This window comes from Atractosteus spatula, chromosome 8, assembly GCF_055471065.1.
Source record: "Atractosteus spatula isolate fAtrSpa1 chromosome 8, fAtrSpa1.hap1, whole genome shotgun sequence".
Taxonomy (NCBI): domain Eukaryota; kingdom Metazoa; phylum Chordata; class Actinopteri; order Semionotiformes; family Lepisosteidae; genus Atractosteus; species Atractosteus spatula.
In genome coordinates, this window is record NC_142713.1 from 54,918,703 (window position 1) to 54,940,690 (window position 21,988).

General features: G+C 39.7%; 1 protein-coding gene across 1 annotated transcript in view; it reads right to left on the bottom strand.

The window, feature by feature from the left end:
• Positions 1-21,988, bottom strand: part of LOC148829858 (1-phosphatidylinositol 4,5-bisphosphate phosphodiesterase zeta-1-like) — a 75,554-nt gene that overhangs the window by 38,993 nt on the left and 14,573 nt on the right. Inside the window, exons 3-5 of the mRNA XM_088923768.1 lie at positions 20,487-20,631; positions 13,307-13,459; positions 5,063-5,251 (exon numbers count right to left, since the gene is read on the bottom strand). Of these exons, the coding sequence (XP_088779894.1) occupies positions 5,063-5,251; positions 13,307-13,459; positions 20,487-20,631 (487 nt within the window). The remainder of the gene's footprint in view (positions 1-5,062; positions 5,252-13,306; positions 13,460-20,486; positions 20,632-21,988) is intronic.

Genomic DNA, 21,988 nt, shown 5'->3' on the forward strand with positions numbered 1-21,988 from the left:
GAGGGAGCTCACTGTGTCAATGACATCACTTTCTGGAACCATGGTTTTCTTCCTAAATATGTGATGCACAATCACAACACTGGGTGATGTCAGGACACTGTAGAGATGTTTAAGTAGACAGAACTTGGTACCCCTGAAAATCTGCTTTCTGATTCCAAAACATATAACAACTGAGGCTGTGCTCCCTTCACTCTGCCATTCTTGTAGTGCTACAGTTCCTTAGGTTTTAGTTCCATAGTTTTGTTTTACTTTAAAAAGAGATATTAGGATTGCTGGGGCCCTGATGTCACCAACTAAAGCTTCCACTCCAGTCTAGAATTAAGTGTTAAAAGCACACTCCACTTGCAAATACAACTGTTTCCCCATATAAGTAGAAGAACTAACGCAAACAGTACTTGTACATCTCATGCACAATTTGAACTAACAGGCGCATTAAACGAGATTCCCAGAGCTGACACTTCATATTTTTGAGGCAACATAGTCCCTTCACTTCAAGGCATTTTCATTGTGATGAAAATAACTTTTAAGGAAAAATAATATGACAGCACAACCCAATGGCCTAATAAACAATGCCTTGAAATAAATGTCGTCTGAAAACCCCCTTACTGTCTTCTGCAGATTGTTTAATGAACTGTGACTGCTGACACATGCTTTAAGAGTGCAAACACTGCACCTCTGATGCTGGTTTAAATAAGCTCCCAATTCCTTGGATATGTGTACAAAAACATATTTTTCCCCACTGGCCGTGGCCTTTGATGTGTCACTGATGGAAAGATGAGTTTTCACAAGCTGGATTGGAGTGAGGAAGGAGAATGGAAGTATAAGCAGTTCTCTCATTCTTTTGAAGCTGAGAGAGTTGGGATTTTCTCTGGGGCATCGGGTCTAGGGTCATTTACAGTAATACTGAAGACAGCTGGAGTGGATTTGAAGTCTGTGGCATGAGGGTGATGGGGCTGAACTGATATTGAAAAAACGATGACTTTTAATTATTCAGAAGACAACTCTGATTTGCTCTTCAGTCAGCACCTTGTAACTAAGCTCAGCTGTGACACATTTATATTTTTAAAGGGGGAATAAAATAGGCCTTTTAATGATTAAGAACTGTGGGCTATCTATCGAGGTTAAAGTGGGGTGCTGTGTCAGCGTGTGAGCTGCAAAGAAAGTCAAATAAAAAATGAGCTCCGCAGCCAAAATTAAGTTTTGTGGTCTTTTACCATTTTACTATTCAGCATGGAATCAATCTTTCTTACAAGGAACATGTTTAAGGTTTATGGTGCATGTTAAGAGCATGCAGTCACTATAAATTATGTGAATGAATATTAATTAACTTTTTCTATTCCACAGTGCTGAGGGGTTGGAGAGATTTCTACTTTTGCGTACATAAAGTCGAAGTTAAAGCCACAGATAACTGCTTCACCCGTATAAGAGCATTGCTCACGTTGACCAGTGAGCTGGACATTCATACATTATGTATTGAGTTTCACCAGATATACGGGCATATGGAAGGAGAAGAAGTGTCATGAGTGGGTTGGTAATTTCCATATCTGAGCCACAGTGGTTCATCAAGCCAGAGCTTATCCTGGTTGTTGTGGTATTCTAGTGAGCATATGACCCACCCCCACACACCCCAGGTGGAACACCATTCCATTGCAGTGAGTATTCCCTCACGAAGCTGGTCCCTACGTATACAGATGGTTGGACTGCACAACTGGGGTACCTACCTCATTCAAGGGTACCACAGCAGGGAGTCAAACCTACAACTCACCAATCATGAGACCAAGGATACTTCTCAGCCCCAAGGTGTCATAAGCACCTACTCCTTTCAACAGTTTATGTTTTCCTCCTTTCCTGGAGGAGGTGTTAGGTTTTACACTGCTAGTTGGTAGAAGAGAGTTTTTAATGGTTTTGGATGAGTGGGGAAGCATCTGGCTGAGAATTTAGCATTTTTGAAAATGTAACATGGAGACGCAAATGGAAAAAAAAATGAGCTGGTGAAGTAGGGAAAGTGCTGGAGTAGTCATTGTTTTCCATAAGTTTGGGTACATACTGTAGGCACAACCAGACTGGAGTTGTAATGGATGCCATTAGTGCCAGAAAGAAGAAATGTGTGGAATATCCGTCTGTTTTCAAAATGAACAGACAAAAGACAATTGCAGTGTTCCAGGAGGTAAATGTAGAACGTGTACTTTGTAGATAAACCAAGTCACTTGTGCACACATGATCTAAAAACACCACCTTTATACTGTATGTCTAAGGCTGAAGTTAGGAATTACTGTATTTTAGCTGTTCACTATCTTTCACTTTCTATACAGAAAAAAGCAAAATTAGAAATCTCTTTGTTCTGTCTATCAATATAGTGAAACAGTAGGAGCTAAGGCTTTTATCTGTCAAAACTGAAAAACTGATTGACTGAAAAATGGTCAAATTTGTTTGAGAGGTTCATCTGAGGTTCAGGTCCCTATTGAAATAATACAGTTTCACTGCAATAGCAAGGAACCTAATCAGATCAGCAACAGTCATCTGTGACTTTGTTTGTTCTGTTTTAAATCAAAAGGTGTCTTAAGGAAACTTTTGAATGGTTACTAAAGATAGGAGGCCATTCGACCAGTCTAGACCTCTCCAAAAATGCCCATGGCAAGGGCGCATACCTGTGATAACTGGATGATTATTGAAAAGTACTTTGTGGTTTTTGCTGTCTTTAGGTGTACAGTACAGTAAGCCCCCCAACTTGGTTTCCCCAAGCATAGCAGTGAGAATACATCCCAGACTATAGATGTTTCACTACAATGCAGTAGATCCGTGAAATTATTTCAAATGTACTGTATGTCTTATTACAGACATTCAGTTCAATTTTAACTGTCAATAGAGAAATAAAATAAAACACTGGGGGCACTTCATTTTGCTTTATTAGTGTCAATTCTAATCTAATACATGCCATTGCACTAATTAGTTTATTTTTTATTAGTAAAATACCATTGTATATACTGTGTAAAAATGTTTGGTGTATCGTGCTGAGAAGGGATTTTGTGCAACCTCATTCCTGTATCCCCAAGTTTCCTCATAAGGTATTATACACTTACACTCTGTGCTGCATGAATGTAACCTCTGCGTTGGAGGTCTCTTACTGTACATGATCCTCTCACAGAGGCAGTGTTGTTCTCACCGAGTAGATGTAGCCTTTTGGAAAACATGTGATTGCAAGGGTGTCAAATTCATATGGGCTAAACCATTCTACCAAATATTGAAAGGTCAATATATTTTTATATTTTTGTCTCCCTTGTCCGATTCCATGTAGAAGGTAAAGGTTCCTTTTTCCGGAATAATATAAGATGGCTCCTCTGTTGAAGCATTCAATGGAAAAGCATGCTCAGCTTGTGAAAACTCAGATGTTGAGAGTGGGCTCCAAAGTAGCCAAGGACTTAAAAACAGAAGGCATCAGTTTCAGCAACTGAATTTGAAAGCAGGTACACTCATATCCTGGTATAAAAGCGTTTGGTATACAACTTTTTGCTAATTTGAACATGAGGAATTTGTACCTTGTAATTCATTATAAGAATGAAATTTCGCTAATCTGAATTTTGAAATTCAAAAGTGACCAACTTTGGCCAAGAACTTTCTGCGAACATCTGGATTCAGTGCCCCTGAACAGCTGCTTGTTTCTGCGCGGGCGCAAGTCATTATGGTTAAGGACACTGTGAGACAGCACTGCTTTGTTTATGATCACAGTGAAAACTTGTGCACTCATTTTCAAAGTGCTTTTTTGCGTTTGTTTTGTACTTGCTGTTCATTACGGGGTCTTTAGAAAGAGAAAAAGATTCTTTAGCCAACAACAGTATGCACATCATTCTAGCCAATCGCTTGGATAGCGGTCTAGTACAAAAGAATGAAAAATATAAACATGATATCATTAATTTTATAGATATCGTTCATATAGTTTCATGGTCTGTATGGTATTATTTTTAGGGTGGTTTTTGAGTAATTGTCTTTAGTTCAGAACAGGGTGGGATTTTCCCCATAAGAAATAATGGAATTTATATTTTTGGTTTACGATCTCTTGCCTTCCAAACAGATTTTCAGGAACGAATTAGGTTTGGATACCGGGGTATGATTGTATTTTCTTCTTTTTACAATGGGAGCAAAAATATACTGAAGACTCACAATATAGTGCTGGAAAGACTGGAATATACAGTACAGGGATTAAACTGTAAGATCACCCACAACAAATAATGCTTTCACACAAGGACACACATTTCAGCCTAAATGTGAGTGTCCTGGTTCCTTTTCTTTTGTTACTTACTTTTCTTTTCTGCAATGTTGCCTGTGTTGCCACCTAGGGGACAAGTTTTACACACAACATGCATATTCCTCTGAAATTTTATAGCTAAACAAAAGAATTGGCTTCCTCCATTTAAATTTTTTTGTTACAGACACATATTCAAACTTTAGCAGCTGTTACAGTTTGGAATAGGAATTTTAATGCTATGGGTCGAGTTATTTTCTTAAGTGAACTTTTTACCTTGGTACTACAAGTAAATATAATGCAAGTTTTATTCTTTTACATTTTCTGATATCAAATAATTAAAGGTACTTCACAAATATATCTAATATTAATGGTGTCAGTGAAGGTTTTCTTAAGACGTTGCTTGACACTATACTAAGGATGTCTTTTTCTTCCCAAACATATATATTTTAAAATAAATGGAATACTCCTACAAATCATCTGTGTAAGTCATCCTTGAGATGAAAATTCCAGAATTAAGTCAAACTATGTAGTGTTGCTGTTGGCAATTTTCTTATTACCTTTTCTTCATATTTTTCTGAACACTAAATCTGGGATAAGCTTTGAGTGTGTTCAGCTATAACTGTAACAGTTATATTGCTCTGTGGAGAGCAATAAAATATATAGTATCTTGTTAAATCCATGTCCACAGTGCTTATAACAAATATTAACCTAATAGGTTAAGGAGAGGATGTTTTCACCTTGTTCAGTATTGGATACTGTATGTTAACAAGCTACACAAACTGAGTATTTGTCACTTGCCTATCTCTGTCACTGACTTACTTTCTTTTCTACCGTCTTTTCTGATTTGGAAAAACGCTTTTTTCTCTTAGGTGTTTCCTCCTCAGACTCCTCGTCCTCACTCTCCTCACACTCTCCAACCTCCCCTTGCCTGTCTGTTCCTGTCCTCAGAATGGTGTCCTGCAGGAGGCCAATTTTCTTGTTCTTTATCAGTATCTTGTACTTCAGATCCTGCAGACAAAGTCAATCCAGCAGTCAAGACACCAAACCAATTAAATCCTTATGAGTGTTGTCTTGAGATCTTGTCTTGTACTGAAAGTGTGTCTTAAAACCTGTTCCTTTCAACAGCAAGGAAGAGAAATACATTTTTTCATGTTTCAAATATCCCTCTTGGTAGATTGCTGCAAAAAAAACCCCAGAGAACCCTCATATAATGGCTGAATACGATGGGAACCTAACAGTTCACAATTTAGATTATGGATCTAATGAATTTCAATGGCTTTCATGTGGGAAAAAAAGTGACTTACACTTTCAAACAGAATCTTGTATTTGATATACAGGTATTAAACAATGAGGGGTTTCAATACTGCCAGAATGCTCAATTTATTCTGGAAGCTGTTCTGTTCTAGGATTACAATACATCATTTAACAATAAATGGAAAGAAAATAAACTCAACAATAATAAAATAAGAATGTTTTGATCAACTAGGAAGAAAAAAGCACTCTATGCCATAAAAAAGGCGAGACTGATAGCTCTGACTGTCACTAAAGTGTATGCTCACACTCCATTATTTTGGAACACTAAATTGTAGCCTTTATTGTCTAAGAACAATTTTTTAAAAATAAATAAAAATCCCACAACATTATATTTTTTTACCTCTTTCTTTACTGGGTTTGCTAGGAATTGGACAGAAGAATTGTGTGGGTGGAATAAATGTGCTAAGTAAATATAGGGTTTTCCTGCCAAGTCAAGTCACTTTCTAGTCTTGAGTGGGCTTGCCTAGCTTCTCAGCTAAGTACATTTGGCAGACTGCACTGAACACAGGATGAATATTAATGCAACTGTGTCCTAGGGCCATTGACAATTTTAGACTAAAGAACTATTTTTTAGTATTCTCAAAATACTACATAATCATCACAAAGCACTATGCTTCATCAGATTTGAGGCAGGTCGCAATAAAGGACTCGCTATTCTATCGAATACACAGATACAAGATAGAAAAGGAATTCAGAGTTCTTTAGTTTTGGCCACTCATAGTACAGCGTTGAAATTTCTGCATCCAGAACAAATTATATTTTTTAGAAATAATTCTTATTCCAACATACTGTACATTGTCCCTATTCGGGAGAGTTTTGTGTTCTGGGCCATTTCTTAATGCTGCCTAAATGATTAATAGGTGTTTGATGACTGATATGAAACACTTGGTCAGTCATGGACAATCTTTTAAAATGTTGGTTTTTAAAGGCCATAATGTAAGTTAGATACTGTGGCTGGCAGATTGGCTCTGGAACAGCTGTATTATTATTAAATTAATACTACTACGTCTACTACTACTACTAATAATAATAATCTTCAACATCATTAACATCAGAAAAGCACTCTAATAAGTTAACGGAATGATGGACACTCCACCCAAAGGCTTTACGGGTAATTTGGAATCTCCTTTACCACCACCAATGTGTAGCCCCACCTGGCGCATATTCACCATACACCAGCTGTCAGTGGGGAGGAGAACAGAGTGATGAAGCCAATTCATAGATGGGGATTATTAGGAGGCCATGATTGATAAAAGACAGGGAGAAATTTGGCCAAGACACGGGGGTAACACCCCTACTCTTTGAGAAACACCCTGGGATTTTTAATGAGAGTTAAAGTCAAGAGTCAAGACATCGGTTTTATATCCCATCCAAAGAATGGCTCCTTTTTACAGCATAGTGCCCCCACCCACTCTTAAATTAACTTTCTTAAATTAACGTAATTATTTAATGACCTACAGTACACTACCAAAGGCACAGATCTTTCAAAATAACTAAGGTATGATTGTCAAATATATGGGGGTTTTCTTTCACAGTCTGTTTCTGAATTAATGGCCTAAATATTGCATATGCATCTATATCATTGATCATTCATGGAAGCTTTGTAACAATAATTAGTTGTGAAAATAGACGATGCTGCTGCCAAATCTGGATTACCAGAAACATTTCTATTACCTTAAAAGAACCTGGGAATTTGAATCAAATTTGGCTCCAGGTCACCAGGCACAAAATTGCATGAGGCAGTGTGATATAGTTCACTGGGAGTGTGTTGTCCAATACAGCGCTGTAGAATAACACTCACTAAAACAATAAATGCCTTGCTTTTGACAGATAGACTTCACTACAGGTACAGAATACCTCACTAATAAATAACAGATTAAGCCAATCCTGAAGTAAGTTCCAACATTTTTAATTAACTGTATCAATTATTATCTCTATAACACTGCAGATGTTCTTTTCTGAAGAAAATAGGAAAGCAGAACAAAAGCAACCTGGCACTGCGAACTGTCAGTTTTCTGTCAGAAAAACAGCCAACTTGCCTGCCTACGGTCTTACCAAGAGACTATTTACTGTACTGTTGAGAGGTACTTCATGATCAAGACCTCGTGTATTAATAATTAAGGACCTTCCCTAGATGATCTGAACACCAACCAAGCTGTTTTTTTAATGAATGATGTGAACAATGGGAAAAAGTACATTGTTTCATCACAACAACAAGAGGAATTTCAATTAAACGTCACACAGTACATGTGACCTTCACTTCTTCTGAAGTTTTCCGTTTTTGAAGAGTCCTGCTTCGCTTTTATTGAAGAGTACCAATGCGTTAAATGTAACACAGAGGTTTTTCTCCTCTAAACGAGATCAACAACTTAAATACTACCCACCGAGACAACTTACTTACAGAGCTGAGATAAGCTGTTTGGAGTAAAAAATTACAGCCTTTCAAATCTGTCTTTGCCCAAGATGAATAGAGGTTCACAAAGCCATTGAGATACCTCTCACAATGAAAATAATACCCTTTCAATATGATGTAGAGGTTTGACCTGTGTTTTTGTATTGTTGATTTGTTGTTGTTTTTTTCGGTTTTATTGGTCTTTTCTACTGCTAGACGTAAACACAATATTTGAAAGCATAGAAAATCTTCCTCACAAGGGGAGATTGTTGACTTGTTACACATACCAGGATGCTAGAATTAAAAAAAAATGAAGACAACACCTCAGAACATAATGAATCATATTCCAGGAAGATAGCAGCTATTCAGTGGCTCAAGATACTCGGTTGAAAGACAACAGCCTAGTTCTGTACACAATGAAGCCAGGACCCCCCCTTGTGTAGTAGAGCCAAAGGCAGCTGCAAGGGCACTGAGGGAGGTAGGAGGAGATATGAAGGAATGGGAGATGCTTATTGCATCTATTTACCAAGTATGCAAGAAGCAGTTGTCCCTGTGCTGGTCAGTTACACGCTGGGGTTCATTCGCCTTAAAGACCAAGTACAGAGCAAGTTTCTAAGACTACAAACAAGGTCTGAATGAAAGATGTCATGTTCAAAATGAAACCATTATCAGGGTGATCTCACCCCCGCAAAGAATGCCATAAGCACCTTGAGCATCTGTCACTAGAAAGTGGTCTGGAGCCAAACTTGCGATTTATTATCAGAAGGGTGAGCATACACATTTCTTCCCTCCATCAAAGAAAAGCAGAACGTATTTTAAATACCCTTAGGTCCAGCTCTTCTGTCTGTTCCTTTGTGTCTCTCACTGGTATAACTGGGGATGGAAATGGAGCACCTTTATGAGCAACAACATGGGAGTCTTTCACCCTGCAGGTTCAGGCCATTATACACAGTACCAATAAATCCAACTGCATGCTCCTGTGCAGCTGTCATTGTGCATTCATGATGCATTCATGAATCTGTCTGTTCTATTAAATTTCCCTATGTGGGATGGCTAGATTTAAATGCATTTAATGATGCAGGGTGAAATCAAAGTACTTAAATAACAAGCCAAACTCAGCACTGTCCCTCTTACTGCATTACTTGGTTTACACTGATTATGAGACTAAAATGTATGGATTTCAGTAAAAGAGAACTAGGCAAACTATGGATTATTTCCTAGACCAGCTAAATGAAGCCCTAAATGAATAATCTGCAGTGCTGAAAATTACATTACAGCTTGTTTGGTTTTTAGTAGCTAATTGAGCCAAACATCTCATCCAGCCACTTCCTACTGGAAGACAGGACACCAGTTTAACCAATATCAGTCAGTAGCTTGTTCCATACTCCCGAAACCCCTTGTGTAAAGAAGTGCCTCTAATTTTCAGTTTCAAAATTTGTTGATTCTGGAAATGTCCAGTGGTTTGACTTTGTCAACGAATTCGTCAATCGGGTTTTCTTGCAGTCATATCTCTGTTCAAGACCGAAAATATTTAGTTCCTGTATTGTGTCAGTGTTGGCCATTAGTATTCATTCCTGTTCCTGGAAGGTCACTGAGTCTTGTGGTTTTCATTCCACTTAATTTGAATCAATATCATAGGAAAAAAAATTACCTATAACACCAGGTGGACTGCATCCCTTCAGGATCAAGAGTATTACTGGTGTTAGATGTTCATTTGAGCCAGAGGAACAGGAATTCCTTTTCCTGTTTTACTTTACCAGAGACACACAAATACAGTAAGTGTCTGATCAAATATAAAATATGCTGTCAATAACAAGCTGCTCTCTACCTCAACGAAATATAAGAGGTATTTATTTAGGAAACAGAAACAACTAATGAGTTTTGAAACCTAAAACCTAGGTTTAATCATTCAAAGTATATTCAGGTATTTAATTCTAACACTTACTGTATACTTCTAGTTAACTTTAAAAGTTAATGAACTGCTTGTCAGTATTTTGTGAATTATACCTTTTTCTCATTCCAGCTGATGGCTAAATTGAAAACAAATGCTCCATTATTATTGTAGACAAAGAAAAAAACTTCTGAGAGACTGTGAAGATTAAAAATTCGATTGGAATATGTTTGCGATATATTTTTTATCTCAATCAGACCAGTGTCAAGGTGTGACCGATTTCTTGTGCTTTGTCAAAGTTACAGCTAGTGCAGAAGATGGCAGATTGAGATCTAACTAAAACAAAAAAGGACGTCTCACTCTCACCCTCTACACTGGCTTCCACTTACAGTAAGTAAAGTCTTGATTTTGGAGTTGTTTTACTAATGTGTGTTCCACATAATGTCGGACATTAGGCTATCTTGCAGAGATATTTTATTTTTCCCACCTTCTGAAGGTCAAGCTAAAGAAAAAAAAGAAAACCGTCTTCTGTGTTAAGGCTCAGCCTCACTGGAATTGCTGTGCAGCATACAAAGCTGCCTTCTGTGCCTATTTTAAAGCTATGCTTGTGACAGACCAACCTTTCCTCAGGTGGCACCTGGGGCCTGAAGACATGGAAAAAATGGAAAGAAAAATACTGAGAACTTAAAGTTCTTCCATGTACAGTATATACAAAAGGGTCATCAGAGTACCTGTTTCAACACCAGCTGTTATTGTGAATCCCTTTATACCAGACTTAGGCTAAATGAAACCATTGTGAGAACAGGAGTCACCCTTCACCATTTATCTAATTAACTAATTCACCGCATTTGAATCTATTTACAGGATAGTAGGATAATGACCTCTAATGGCAGATCAGCTGAAACTAAAATTTGTCAATACTGCTGGCCTGCAGTGTTGTCGGTCTTGCGATCTTTTTATGTTTTAATACTGTTACCTTCATTGATGTTTTTGTTTGTTAAGCATTCTGAGCCTTGTGCATGAAATTAACAAAATAAAGTTTTAAAAAATGAATACGTTTGTATGCCGGTGTTAGTGGCCATGTATTGTTATCAATGTGCAGACAAATCTGAAGAGAATGTTTCAGCACAGCCAGTAAGCCTAGTGTAGGAATGTGGGAACTTAAGTTTGCAAACAAGAGAAATCCATTAGTCTCATCTAGCCTGTTTCGTAGGAATTAAATGAACCAAGAGTCTCATCCAGCTGTTTTTTGTTACAATGCAGGGTATCAGCTTCACCAACATGGTTATACAACTTGTTGGGTAAAGAACTGCTCTTCCTTTGGTTTTAAATGCTCATCCTGAAGAAGTGCTCTCGGTGGATTGAGGATTTTGAATATAACTACTATCAGGTTCCCTCATAGTCTTCTCTGTTCAAGACTGAAAAGGTTCAGTTTTTTTTCAGTCTATTAGTGTCATTCCCTAAACTGCAGCCATATTAGCCTGCAACTCAGAACTGGCAATCCAACCTACTGAAGATAAGCTGTTGGGAGCCTGGCCAGTACCTTAGAGGGGCCAGTAGGGGGTGCTCACCCTGCAGTCCATGTAGGTCCTAATGGGCTAGTATAGTGACAGAGACATGATGTTGTAAAAAGGTGCCATCCTTTGGATGATGCATAAAACCATGATCCTGACTCTCTGTAGTCATTCGAAATTCCAAGGTGCTTCTCAAAAAGAGTAGGAGTGTTACCCCCAGCGTCCTGGCCAAATTTCCCATTGCCCTTTAGCAATAATGGCCACCTAATAAGCTCCATCTCTGAACTGGCTTCATCACTCTGTTCTCCTCTATGGCACTATGGCTGGCATCACATCATCCAGGTGGGGGGTACACATTGGTGGTGGTGGAGTGTCCAGAAAAGCACTGTATAAGTGTAAGGATTCTTAAAATGACATTCCTGACAAATCCACAATTTAGGGCTGTCCTTGCCATGTAAATCAATAGGAAGTTCCCACAAACATCCATCAATTCATCTATTTCCTTACTGCTTCATCCAATTCAGGGTCACAGGGGAGCTGGAGCAAGAGCACACACAGACAAGCACAGACACACAAACCCACACCGGGGCTAATTTTCCCAGAAGCCAGTATGCCTTTGGACTGGGGTAGGAAATCGGAGCACCGGGATGACACCCATGTGAACGTGGGGAGAATATCCAAACTCCACACAGATAGCACCCAGATCCAATATTGAACCCAGGGCCCAGTCCTGTGAGGCAGCAAGGCTAACAGCTGCACCCCAAACATAGGAATACAAATAGACGTCTGCACATACAGTATATATGTATTATTTTGACATTTATAGTGTCAAAGATGGCAGTACACCTTGATGTGTTTTGGTCACCTTCATCCAAACCGGCTGCACTTTAAAAAAAAAAATTAGGAGAGGAAAGACAATACTAGCCCTTGAACAGGAGATGCCAGGGATCAGCTAAGTGAAAGAGCAGGAGCAGAAGGCATTCTTTGCAAATAAACAGCAGGGGATTCAGGCCTCAGTGCATGGGTGTCAAAGTGATGGATATAGAACAGTGATTCCAAAGAGCCTTGAGGGGCACGTCTTCATAACAGCTGAAGGTCCTACTCAATTTAAACCTATTGTAAATTGAGAAATAGCCACCAGTGATACACAAGGGGCAGAATTCCCTTCTCCCTTTTGTGCATTTTTATCTGTTACTCTCAAAATACCAAAGAGATGCTCTTAAAAGCTGCTAGAGGTCCGAGTTCTACAACATTGGCAAGGCACCCTATCTGCAGCTCAGCACTAAGAGATTACATGCAGTAAGTGCTGAACCTGGGCAGTGCCGCTGAATCTGCAGAATTGTATACAGTAAAAGAATGGGGAAAGAAATTACTCTCAAGTCGATAAATTAAATTAAACTTCCATGAGTATCAGAGGAGGAATAAACAAACTACACTTTAAGTCATAAGAGATCAAAAATAGATTTTGAAACATTCATAGTATTAGAATAAAACACTTTAATAACACCACACAAAACAAAACCACAATAAAGCAACAAGACATCATAGCTGCCCACGTCTTTCTGTAGACATGCTTGCATTCAAACTTTAAAATCTCCAAGCACTAAATTTTCAGAGCTAAAATAAATATTCCGCAAGGAACAATAATGCTAGATACTATTTCTCCTCCTTTTTATAAAAATTAGATAAAGTATATCTATATTCCAGATTTCATTTAATCGAAGAAGGAAATCTTTTTGTCATGTGTCACCACAGTAAAGCCCTCTGATTTTACCCGTGATTGTATTTTAAATCAGAAGTTGGGAAAAAAAACACTTTTGAACAGATGACCCTAAATCTGCCTTACTTGCAGGATTCTCACAATGTCGTATACAAAGTGAAGACAAATAGAAAGTTTTCTAAAATGAAGAGGAAGACATGAACAACTGTGGGGCAAGTGGGGAGAGACTCACGTTGGGGGAGGGCAGCTCTCTGGAGAAGTTGTTGTTGACTGTCATGTCCAGCAGTCTGTTTCCCAGGATTCCTCTGAGGTAGCGAGCCATTATCTCCTGCTGGGGAGGTGTGCAGTGGTTCTCCAGGGAAAGGATCACAGGGTAGGGGGAGACCTGCAGATTGGACAGTCAGTAAGTCTCATCTGAATCTTGGTACTGACAAGGCTTTAATGCTGATACTCATTACAGTTATCCAATAGTACTCTGTGGGCTTAAAATATAGAGCGTATATAATTCAAAATTGACAGTTTCATTTCCAAATACTTTGATATGTAGCTCATTATGAGCTCTAAAGCACAAAACATAGCAAGATGTTTTGTTTCTACAAAGGAAACACAAATTTCAGAACACAGAACACACTTCAGCTCTTTAATGTTATCACCATCATACTGTGGGTCTGATGTTTTGGATTCAATTAAGCTTATGTGGAAGAAACCGGAGGCTCTTTTGAAGCCAATTGATAGATATTCTACCTTTTAGAATATGATAGATATTCTACCTTGGATTTTAGCACCAAATGAGACAACTAGCTGTGAAACTGCTCAGTAATTACTTGGTACTGCACTGGACTGTCACAGTCTAAATATGGATATCGTTCAAGTTCATAACTGCTTAACATGCCATGTGACTACAGGAACTTGTTTTACAATTCAAACCATCCAAAGCAAAAAAAAAAGTACAGTAGCAGTGTCTCAACCATTAAGTCATGAAATGGAAAAGGTAAAGTCAATTCAAGAGTTAGGGCGGTTCATCCCAATATCTGTACTGTTAAGTGGACAAGAGAACATACGACTCCCCCTGGATAGGACACCAGTCCATTACAGGGATAATGGTCACGCCCCACATTCCTGCTCTAGAGGGCGCTCCACTACTCCAGATATTAGTCCTGTGACTGTTGCTAAGCTCCCCAAGTGTACCCAGTTACAGTATGTGTACTGCTATTTAAAGTCTAGCTCCTCCAGTCCTCGGGGCTCAGCACCCTTGGACCTCCATGTTTTGCCTGTGTTCGTGTTTTCCCCCTTCCTGGGGATTTTAACCTTGTCGCGTCCCAGGATGGATTAATTGTTGACGAACTCCTGGACTGTGCCCTGACCTGCCTTTGGACCTGCTCGGATTTGGACGCCAATCTTTGTCTCCCCCGCTCACTGTCACACGGACTGTCACTGTTATTTTGTGCACCATTAAACCCCTGTGTGTATTCCCATACCACGCCTCCTGGGTTCTTCAGCTCTTACTGCACCACACAGGGTCTGCACCAAAACCCGACATGGACTGCAGACCGTGGTCGTTACAATAACCCCTCCCAGGAATGCTAGGCCCCATTTATACAGCTGAATGCACTGGAGCAACTGGGGTAACTATGACTTCTTCATTTAGGGGCACAATAACACTGTCTGCAGTGGGGACTTGGATACACAACCTCTCTTTTATGAGTCTAAAACCTTAACCACCCTCCATATACAGCAATGTAGTGTCACAAAATCTGAATTATACTAAACTCCCCCATTGCTTTTTAACAAATAAAAAGTATTGTAACCTTCCATCCTGGAGCAACAGCTGAATAGAAGCATCTGAATCCTGTTTCCTGGGGTCCTAGTTTAATAATAATAATTGCTTACACTTATATATCACTTTTCTGGACACTCCACTCCAAGCACTTTACAGGTAATGGGGACTCCCTTCCACCACCATCAATACAAGTATTATTATAGTACAAGGACAATTTACATATCACTTTGGAATATTGTATCATTGGTTCTGCTTCGTTCCCTTCTTAATGCCAGCAATAAGAACATACGAATGGTTACAGAACAAGGCCATTGGACCCATCTCGTCTGTCTGGTAGTCAGTCGTTAATCGAAACGGGGTTCTCAAAAGAAACAAGGGTATCAGCTTCAACAACGTCTGGGTAGCTTGTTTCATACTCTGACAACTCTGTGTAAAGAAGTGTTCTGTTTGGAAGATGTCCTGTGGGCTGTCTAAATTAGTGCCTTTGAGCATTTTGAATACTTGTATCAAGTCCCTTTGTAATCCCTGCTTTGAGAGGAGAAAGGTTTAATTCCTTCAACTTGTCAGTGCAGGACATTCCCTTATGTCCTAGAATGTATCAGGATGCTCTTCGCTGGATGGATTCCTGAGTAGCATTATTTGTTCTATAACATGGTGACCAAAACACTTAAAACTCTAAACAAGGCTTTGCTAGTTTATTTTACAATCTCACATAACATCCTTTGATTTGAATTCTATGCTTCTAACTGTACACCTTCGCATTTTTGTTTGCCTTCGCTACATTGTCTAGAGGATATAAATAATGTATCAACATTAACACCTCGTTCTTTGTCCCCCCCCCCCCCCATAAGTAGCCTCTTCACAGAGCTTCCCCGTTTTGTTTGCTTGAAACGTCATCTGACATGTGTGCTCAGTCGTGAAGTTCATCTCAGCTTTTGTTTGCCTTTTTATTCTTAGTATTTAATCCTGGCCACCCCCATTCAATATTGGCACTTCCACATGCAGAGGCTTATTTCCTTAATTGCCTCATGAAAACATCAATATTAGCCTGACTAATTAAGTGTTCCACTTCATCTGTTTTCTTCTTTGATTTTCTAGTGCATTTTTTCATGCTGTACTTTCACTCAACTGGGTGTGGTGTAGTTTCATTCTTGCTCTCGGGTTTTTTGTAAGAAACAGGAAAAAAAAAGCACTTAGTGGTAAACAGAAAGCTGGCATTAAGCGAGAAATTTGCAATTCCCTATGTGCATGTGAGTCTGTCTTGATTTAATTTGCGCCTGCATTTCATTTGAGAGACCGGCTCATTAATTGATTAATTGGCTGGTTGATTTTAATAGCTTCTTTTAATTTTCTGTTTAAGTGCTGATGAATGAAAGCCTACAAGAAGGGGGAAACAGCTGTATAAGGTTTTGGGAAGTGTTACTAGAATTTCACTAGCACAGAGAAAACAGAATAATGTGAAGCATGGTGGACTATCTCTAACTTAAAACTACTGTACATAAGCCACAGCTGAAATCTGCTTGGAGGCAAATCTTGTAGAGCAGTCATGTCTTCTTCAAGGCTTTGGGAAAATTAATTTCAGCAGACTTGTGAGTCTAATAGGAATTTGCGAACTCATAATGCAAGTGGACTGAGGCAGGCAGTCCTGGAATTCATATAATTGCACATGTCACGGTAGCTTTCCAAGGTACGTGCAAGAGCAGAAGGAAGTTCTCAGAATAAGAATGACCAGATTACAGATTTTGTTCAAAATCACCCGACTGTGAACAGTTCATGCAGTTTTGATTTTCAACCTACAGTAGTGTTAAAATGTTCCTCAAAAATCCTTTTAAAATCCCTTCAATTCATGGCTATTCTATCTAGAACACTTCAATACATCCATCTATATTCTAACCACTTTATCCAATACAGCGTCAGGGGGAAACCGGAGCCTATCCCAGCAAGAAACAGGCACAAGGAAGGAAACACCCTGGACAGAACACCAGTCCACCACAGAGATCACACAGGCACAGAAACTCGCAAGAGCCAGTTTTCCCAGAAGACAATTACCCAAACCAGTATGTCTTTGACATGTGGGAGTAAAACAGAGCTCCAAGTGGTAACCCATGCAAACACAGGGACACAGTACCTCAGGGCCCCAGAATTGCAAGGCACCAATGCTTGCCACTGTGCCTCCTGCAATTCAATACATTTATAAATCACTTCGCATTTATAAATAGCATTAAATAGCTGCTTGTCTATGGTGTATTCGCATGTGAAACTGTGCTTCCTAAGAGGAAGCGTGTACTAATTTATGTTGTTCACATGGGTTCTCACAATGGCTCCTTTGTCCCTTGGCTTTCTGTACATGAGCCACTGTTGCTTGTACAGAACGTCACTTATCTCAGCGATACTGGCGTTTGCTTGTAGAAGGAACTGTTATTTTCCAGAGCTGTAAGCACGAATCGGGTTTTGTAGATCACTGTCAGCTCTGGGATGTGCAGTTCTTGGCTTTAGTCTTTCCCTGCTCCGAAAGGAGTAGGGCTAATGGCCCGGAGGAGCCCGAGTTCAATCTTTTTTCGCAGGGGTCCGCACAGCTCAGCCCTCTCCGGGACTTACGGGTAAGAGGATTATATGAAAGAAAGTCAGGTGACAAGGAGTATGTCCATATCCTGTCAGTTTTAAAATAAAACAATATTGAGGCAGAGCGGTCTTGATGGCCAGGCCATGCTGAAAACAGATCTGTCTGAGTGCCAGTATTGATTTTCCCACTGGAAAAAGAACATTGAAGTGAAAGTCTCAGTTCTGTGAAAGCTTACTTATTTCACCAAAGTGAAATAAGTGGTAAGTTCCAACAGATGTCAATTACCTTATATGCCATTATTACAGCTGTAATATGGCCATTTTATATTGTAGTGGTCATCAACCCACTAGATTTAAGGACTCACAGGAGCAGTGGTGCTGGCATGTGGAGCGAGTGCTTCTTTTGCATCTGTAATAACCCCTCACAATAGCATTCTCTGTGCCCCAGCCCTCCTACCAGGATGTCTGTAGAGAAGGGTGCCACAGCATAGGACCACTGTTGTAGTGGAAGTCTGTCTAGGGTGACCTTCGTCACGGTTCTCTCTTATTTTCTCATTTGCACTGTGTCCACAGCTGCTAGCCTCAGTTTGCCTAAAATTTCTTGAGGACCTACCGAAATTGCTAGTCGCATTACAACTGTTTTTCAGCATAGCAACTGAGACTGTACACCTTCCCTAATGATATCAAAACAAAATGTTGATTACAGTTTAGCAAAACAAACTTTTCAGTACATTTATCATTTACTATGATATTCTGGAAGCAATAAAACTGCACAATGATCAGATAACTGAATTATGACCTATTTTTTTTTATAATGTTTCTGAACTCCTCTTCAAGTGAGATCGGTGGGATAATGTCAAAAGCTCCTCGATTTCCATCTTCCAATTTTATGCATTATGTGGTTAGATTTATCTACTGAGATCTTAATTAAAAGAATAGTCTTTAGCTTCGTTTTTTCATCCATCTCCTAACTATTATCCAATACAGGTTGACTTTGGGCTGTAGGAGGAAACCAGAGCACCCAGAGAAAACACACAAACATTGGGAGATCATAAAGTGCGAACTCCACACAGATAGCACCACAGGTCTGGGACCTAGGGCCCCTACAGGAGCAAGGGGGCAATGCCAACCACTGAGCTACCCTGCTGCCCTAACTTGTCTTTATTTTAGGTTCTTCTAGAACCACATATGCTTAGTTATCTTTTAAAAATGCAGGTCATTAGTATCAAATGTGGCTCAGCCTGTGAAGGCACCTAAGATCACTAGTTCATATCGCACAAGAACAGAAGAAACGTTACAACTGAGAGGAGTCCATTTGACCCATCTAGCCCTTTTGATAGTTAGAACCCAAATGGGATCTCAACCTTTCTTTCCTGAAAGAAGCCAGGGTATCAGCTTTAACAATATGGCTGGGTAGCTTGTTTCACACTCCCACAACCCTTTGTGTATAGAAGTGCCTCCCGTTCTCACTTTTAAATGCACTATAACACAGTTTTCACTTGTGTCCTCTGGCTGATGGTTAACTGTTGGCTCTCAAGAAGTCTGCCAGGTTGACTTTAATATCTTTAAGGATATACTTGTATAAGGGCTATCTCTTCATAATTTTCTATATAAGATTAAAAAAACACATCTGATATTGCACATCTTCTCTAATGAAAACAGTAGCAGAACATGACAGAAATGGCCTCAAACAATCCCCTACCCAGATTTTTTGGGAAAAAAACAACAATTTACAATCAGCTTCTCTTGTAATATCTTCAGCCAGGAAATGCAGGACATTTTCTTCAGCCCTATGATGCATCTGGTTGTTTCAGAATATATCTCCACAGTGCTACCCACATTTCTCTAGATCTCCACACTGCCACTCAATGTCATTAGCCATCCATGACAAGATTTTTTTTTCAGTAGATTCCTCAAGAATATAGAAAGGACTTGAGTCAACCAGACGTTATGCTGGAGACCAGCTAGTCGGAAAGTGATGGACCCTATGCAGGTGACAAGGTCACAAGGAAAACATTAACAGAATGATTAGTGAAATCCAAATACAAGGTCTAAAGACTAGCAAAAAGGTCAAAAGCCAGAAGAGAGACAAATCATACAATACCCAAGACAAGAACCAGAAATCATGGTCAAAAGACAATCCCAAAGTCCATAAACCAAGAAGCAGTTGAGGGAGACTTGCCGGAGTATCAACTGTGTAGCTCACCAAGTGAGACCCAATACTTTAAGTAGGTTTAAGTAGGCTGGAGATGGGAGGTGTGGTGATGAAGGAGTACTGGGATTGGCTAATGAAGTCTGGCAGATCTACTGTACGCCTCTGAGTAGATGAGGTAGGCCGTGGCGGTATGGGTGCCCTCTGGTGGCTAGATGCTGGTACTGTAACACCAGATGCATCCTCAGCTTGTCCCCAATCACCTGGTCAGTGCTCTGTGAGCTGCAGAGGCCTGTGATGCTGCATAGTCAGAAAGAACTGCATCTGTTCTCCCTGCATCAACCTAGCTGCTGTCTTCACTATGTGCAATGAAGGGGAGAGGCAGTGTCTGCCTGTGAGGACAGGATTTCTGCACCTCTTGTTTGCTGGTATGAGTTGTCAGGCAAGATGATTAAGGACTGATCCTTCCAAATTGGTCTAACACACAGAAAAATAAACAAGATTGCTTGATTTGGAAATTATTGCATAAATCCACAAGGAATCTTATAAAAAAGGCATTCAACAACACATGCTTCAGCTGCCCTCCCCCACCCCCCCTCACTGACACCCACACGGTTTAATTTCCTTGAACAGATTTACTTTGGGGCAAAATAAAACGTAGATGGATAAAAAAAAAATCCTCTAAATTCCATGCATGTGTCATCTTTTTTTTTACCATGAAAGTAATCTGCGCAACAATCAGACAGGAGATAATGAAATTTGGGGGAAAAAAAAGTAGTTATAATCAGGAGACTGCAGGCGGCCTCTTGCTAAGCAGGCAATTGCTAGTCAGACACCTGCAGAGCAAATACAGCATGCTGCAAGTCCACAGTGCTCCTCTCTCTGTATGCGGTAAGACAAAGGCATGCCGCCCCCTACCTCAAACGCATGGTGCTCTATCGTTACAATGACGTCCCGGAACAGGATTTTGCTTGTCAGAGTGTAGCCGTGGTAGACGACAGGTTCCAGATCAGGCCCATCCCAGCAGTCGATCTCCAGGCACCGGCAGCCTTTCCTCAGAGCACTGGGCATCGGGACAAAAAGGAATAAAAAACATCGCAAGCGAAGGATAAAGCAGGGAGCTGAGCAGAGAAAAAAAAACTTACTGTAATACAGAGCTTATCCTTTCCAGTGCAGGTGTTCTGAGTCAAACAGCACCTAAAGAGTTATTTTAATACTTGCGGTATTAGAAGCACTTTGAAAAGCTTCCTTCAACCTCTGCACCCTGGGTGCCAGGGCATGCTGACACAGACAACGAGCTGTTCCTGACTTTTTTTTTTGGAGATTTGCCTAAACGTAGCAGAAATGGCCTCACACATACAGTAATCTCCCTACCTAGAGTTTTGAAAGATTTCATATAAATCTACAATCACTTTCTCTTGTAGTGGTTTACAGGGAAAAAAAAAGATGATAAGAGGACATTCCTCCTGGATTTTAATTTAGGGATCATTAGCTCTTCTCTCACTTTACTAAATCTTTAACCATCATTGATTTTCTCGCTTAAAATACTAATAGGTCAATGTTAAGAGTATCTTTTTTCCATATTGAGTTACTAAGAGTGAGTACACCATTGTGGCATGTACTGTACTTTTGGGCCTCTGTCCATCACCATTATCCTAACGTGCTTTTTTATTTCACATTATATGGTAATATCCTTCATTGAAATTATGATAACATGATAACTTACAGCTGTACAGTACAGCGGTTTTCATCCCAAAGGATCTTGAAATACTTTCACATACAGTATAGGAGTGGACCTATTTCATACACCAGTGAAATAGATCAGTGATGGAGTAAAAAATGACATTTAGTTTCATTAAGGGGAAAATCTGGGGTGCTTAAATACCCCTTTTCTTATTAACAATGCTATGACCATCATTATAGAAAGAGTCTTTAATGTGGCATTTGTGGGACATCAGCTCCTACAGTACAGTGCTCTGTGTCATCACACTGGAGCACAGGTTTAGAAATTCTGATCCGGAGAGAAAAGTTCCGTCTAGTCTAGTCACCTGCTGCAGCAACATCGTTTTTCTGCCAAGTCGAGCCAGACTTATGCTTATGTTAACACTGTTATGTACACTAAGCGAAGAAACTGTTTTAGTATTACAGCATACACAATTCAGCTCACTCTTAGGCCGGTACTGGAGAAACTGGCCCAAGGCCCTGTTTCAATAATCAATGGAACACATCATGGTACAGGCCAATAGTATGGAGCAGTGACTTGTACCTGGAAGGTTGTGGGTTCAAATTCCAGGTGAGACACTGCTATTGAACACTAGAGCCGGGTATTTCACTTGAATCTTTCCAGTAAAATGCCGATTTTACTGCCCAGACCATTTGTCAATGTAAGACAGGGAACTGGAAAATGTATACCCGCTGTC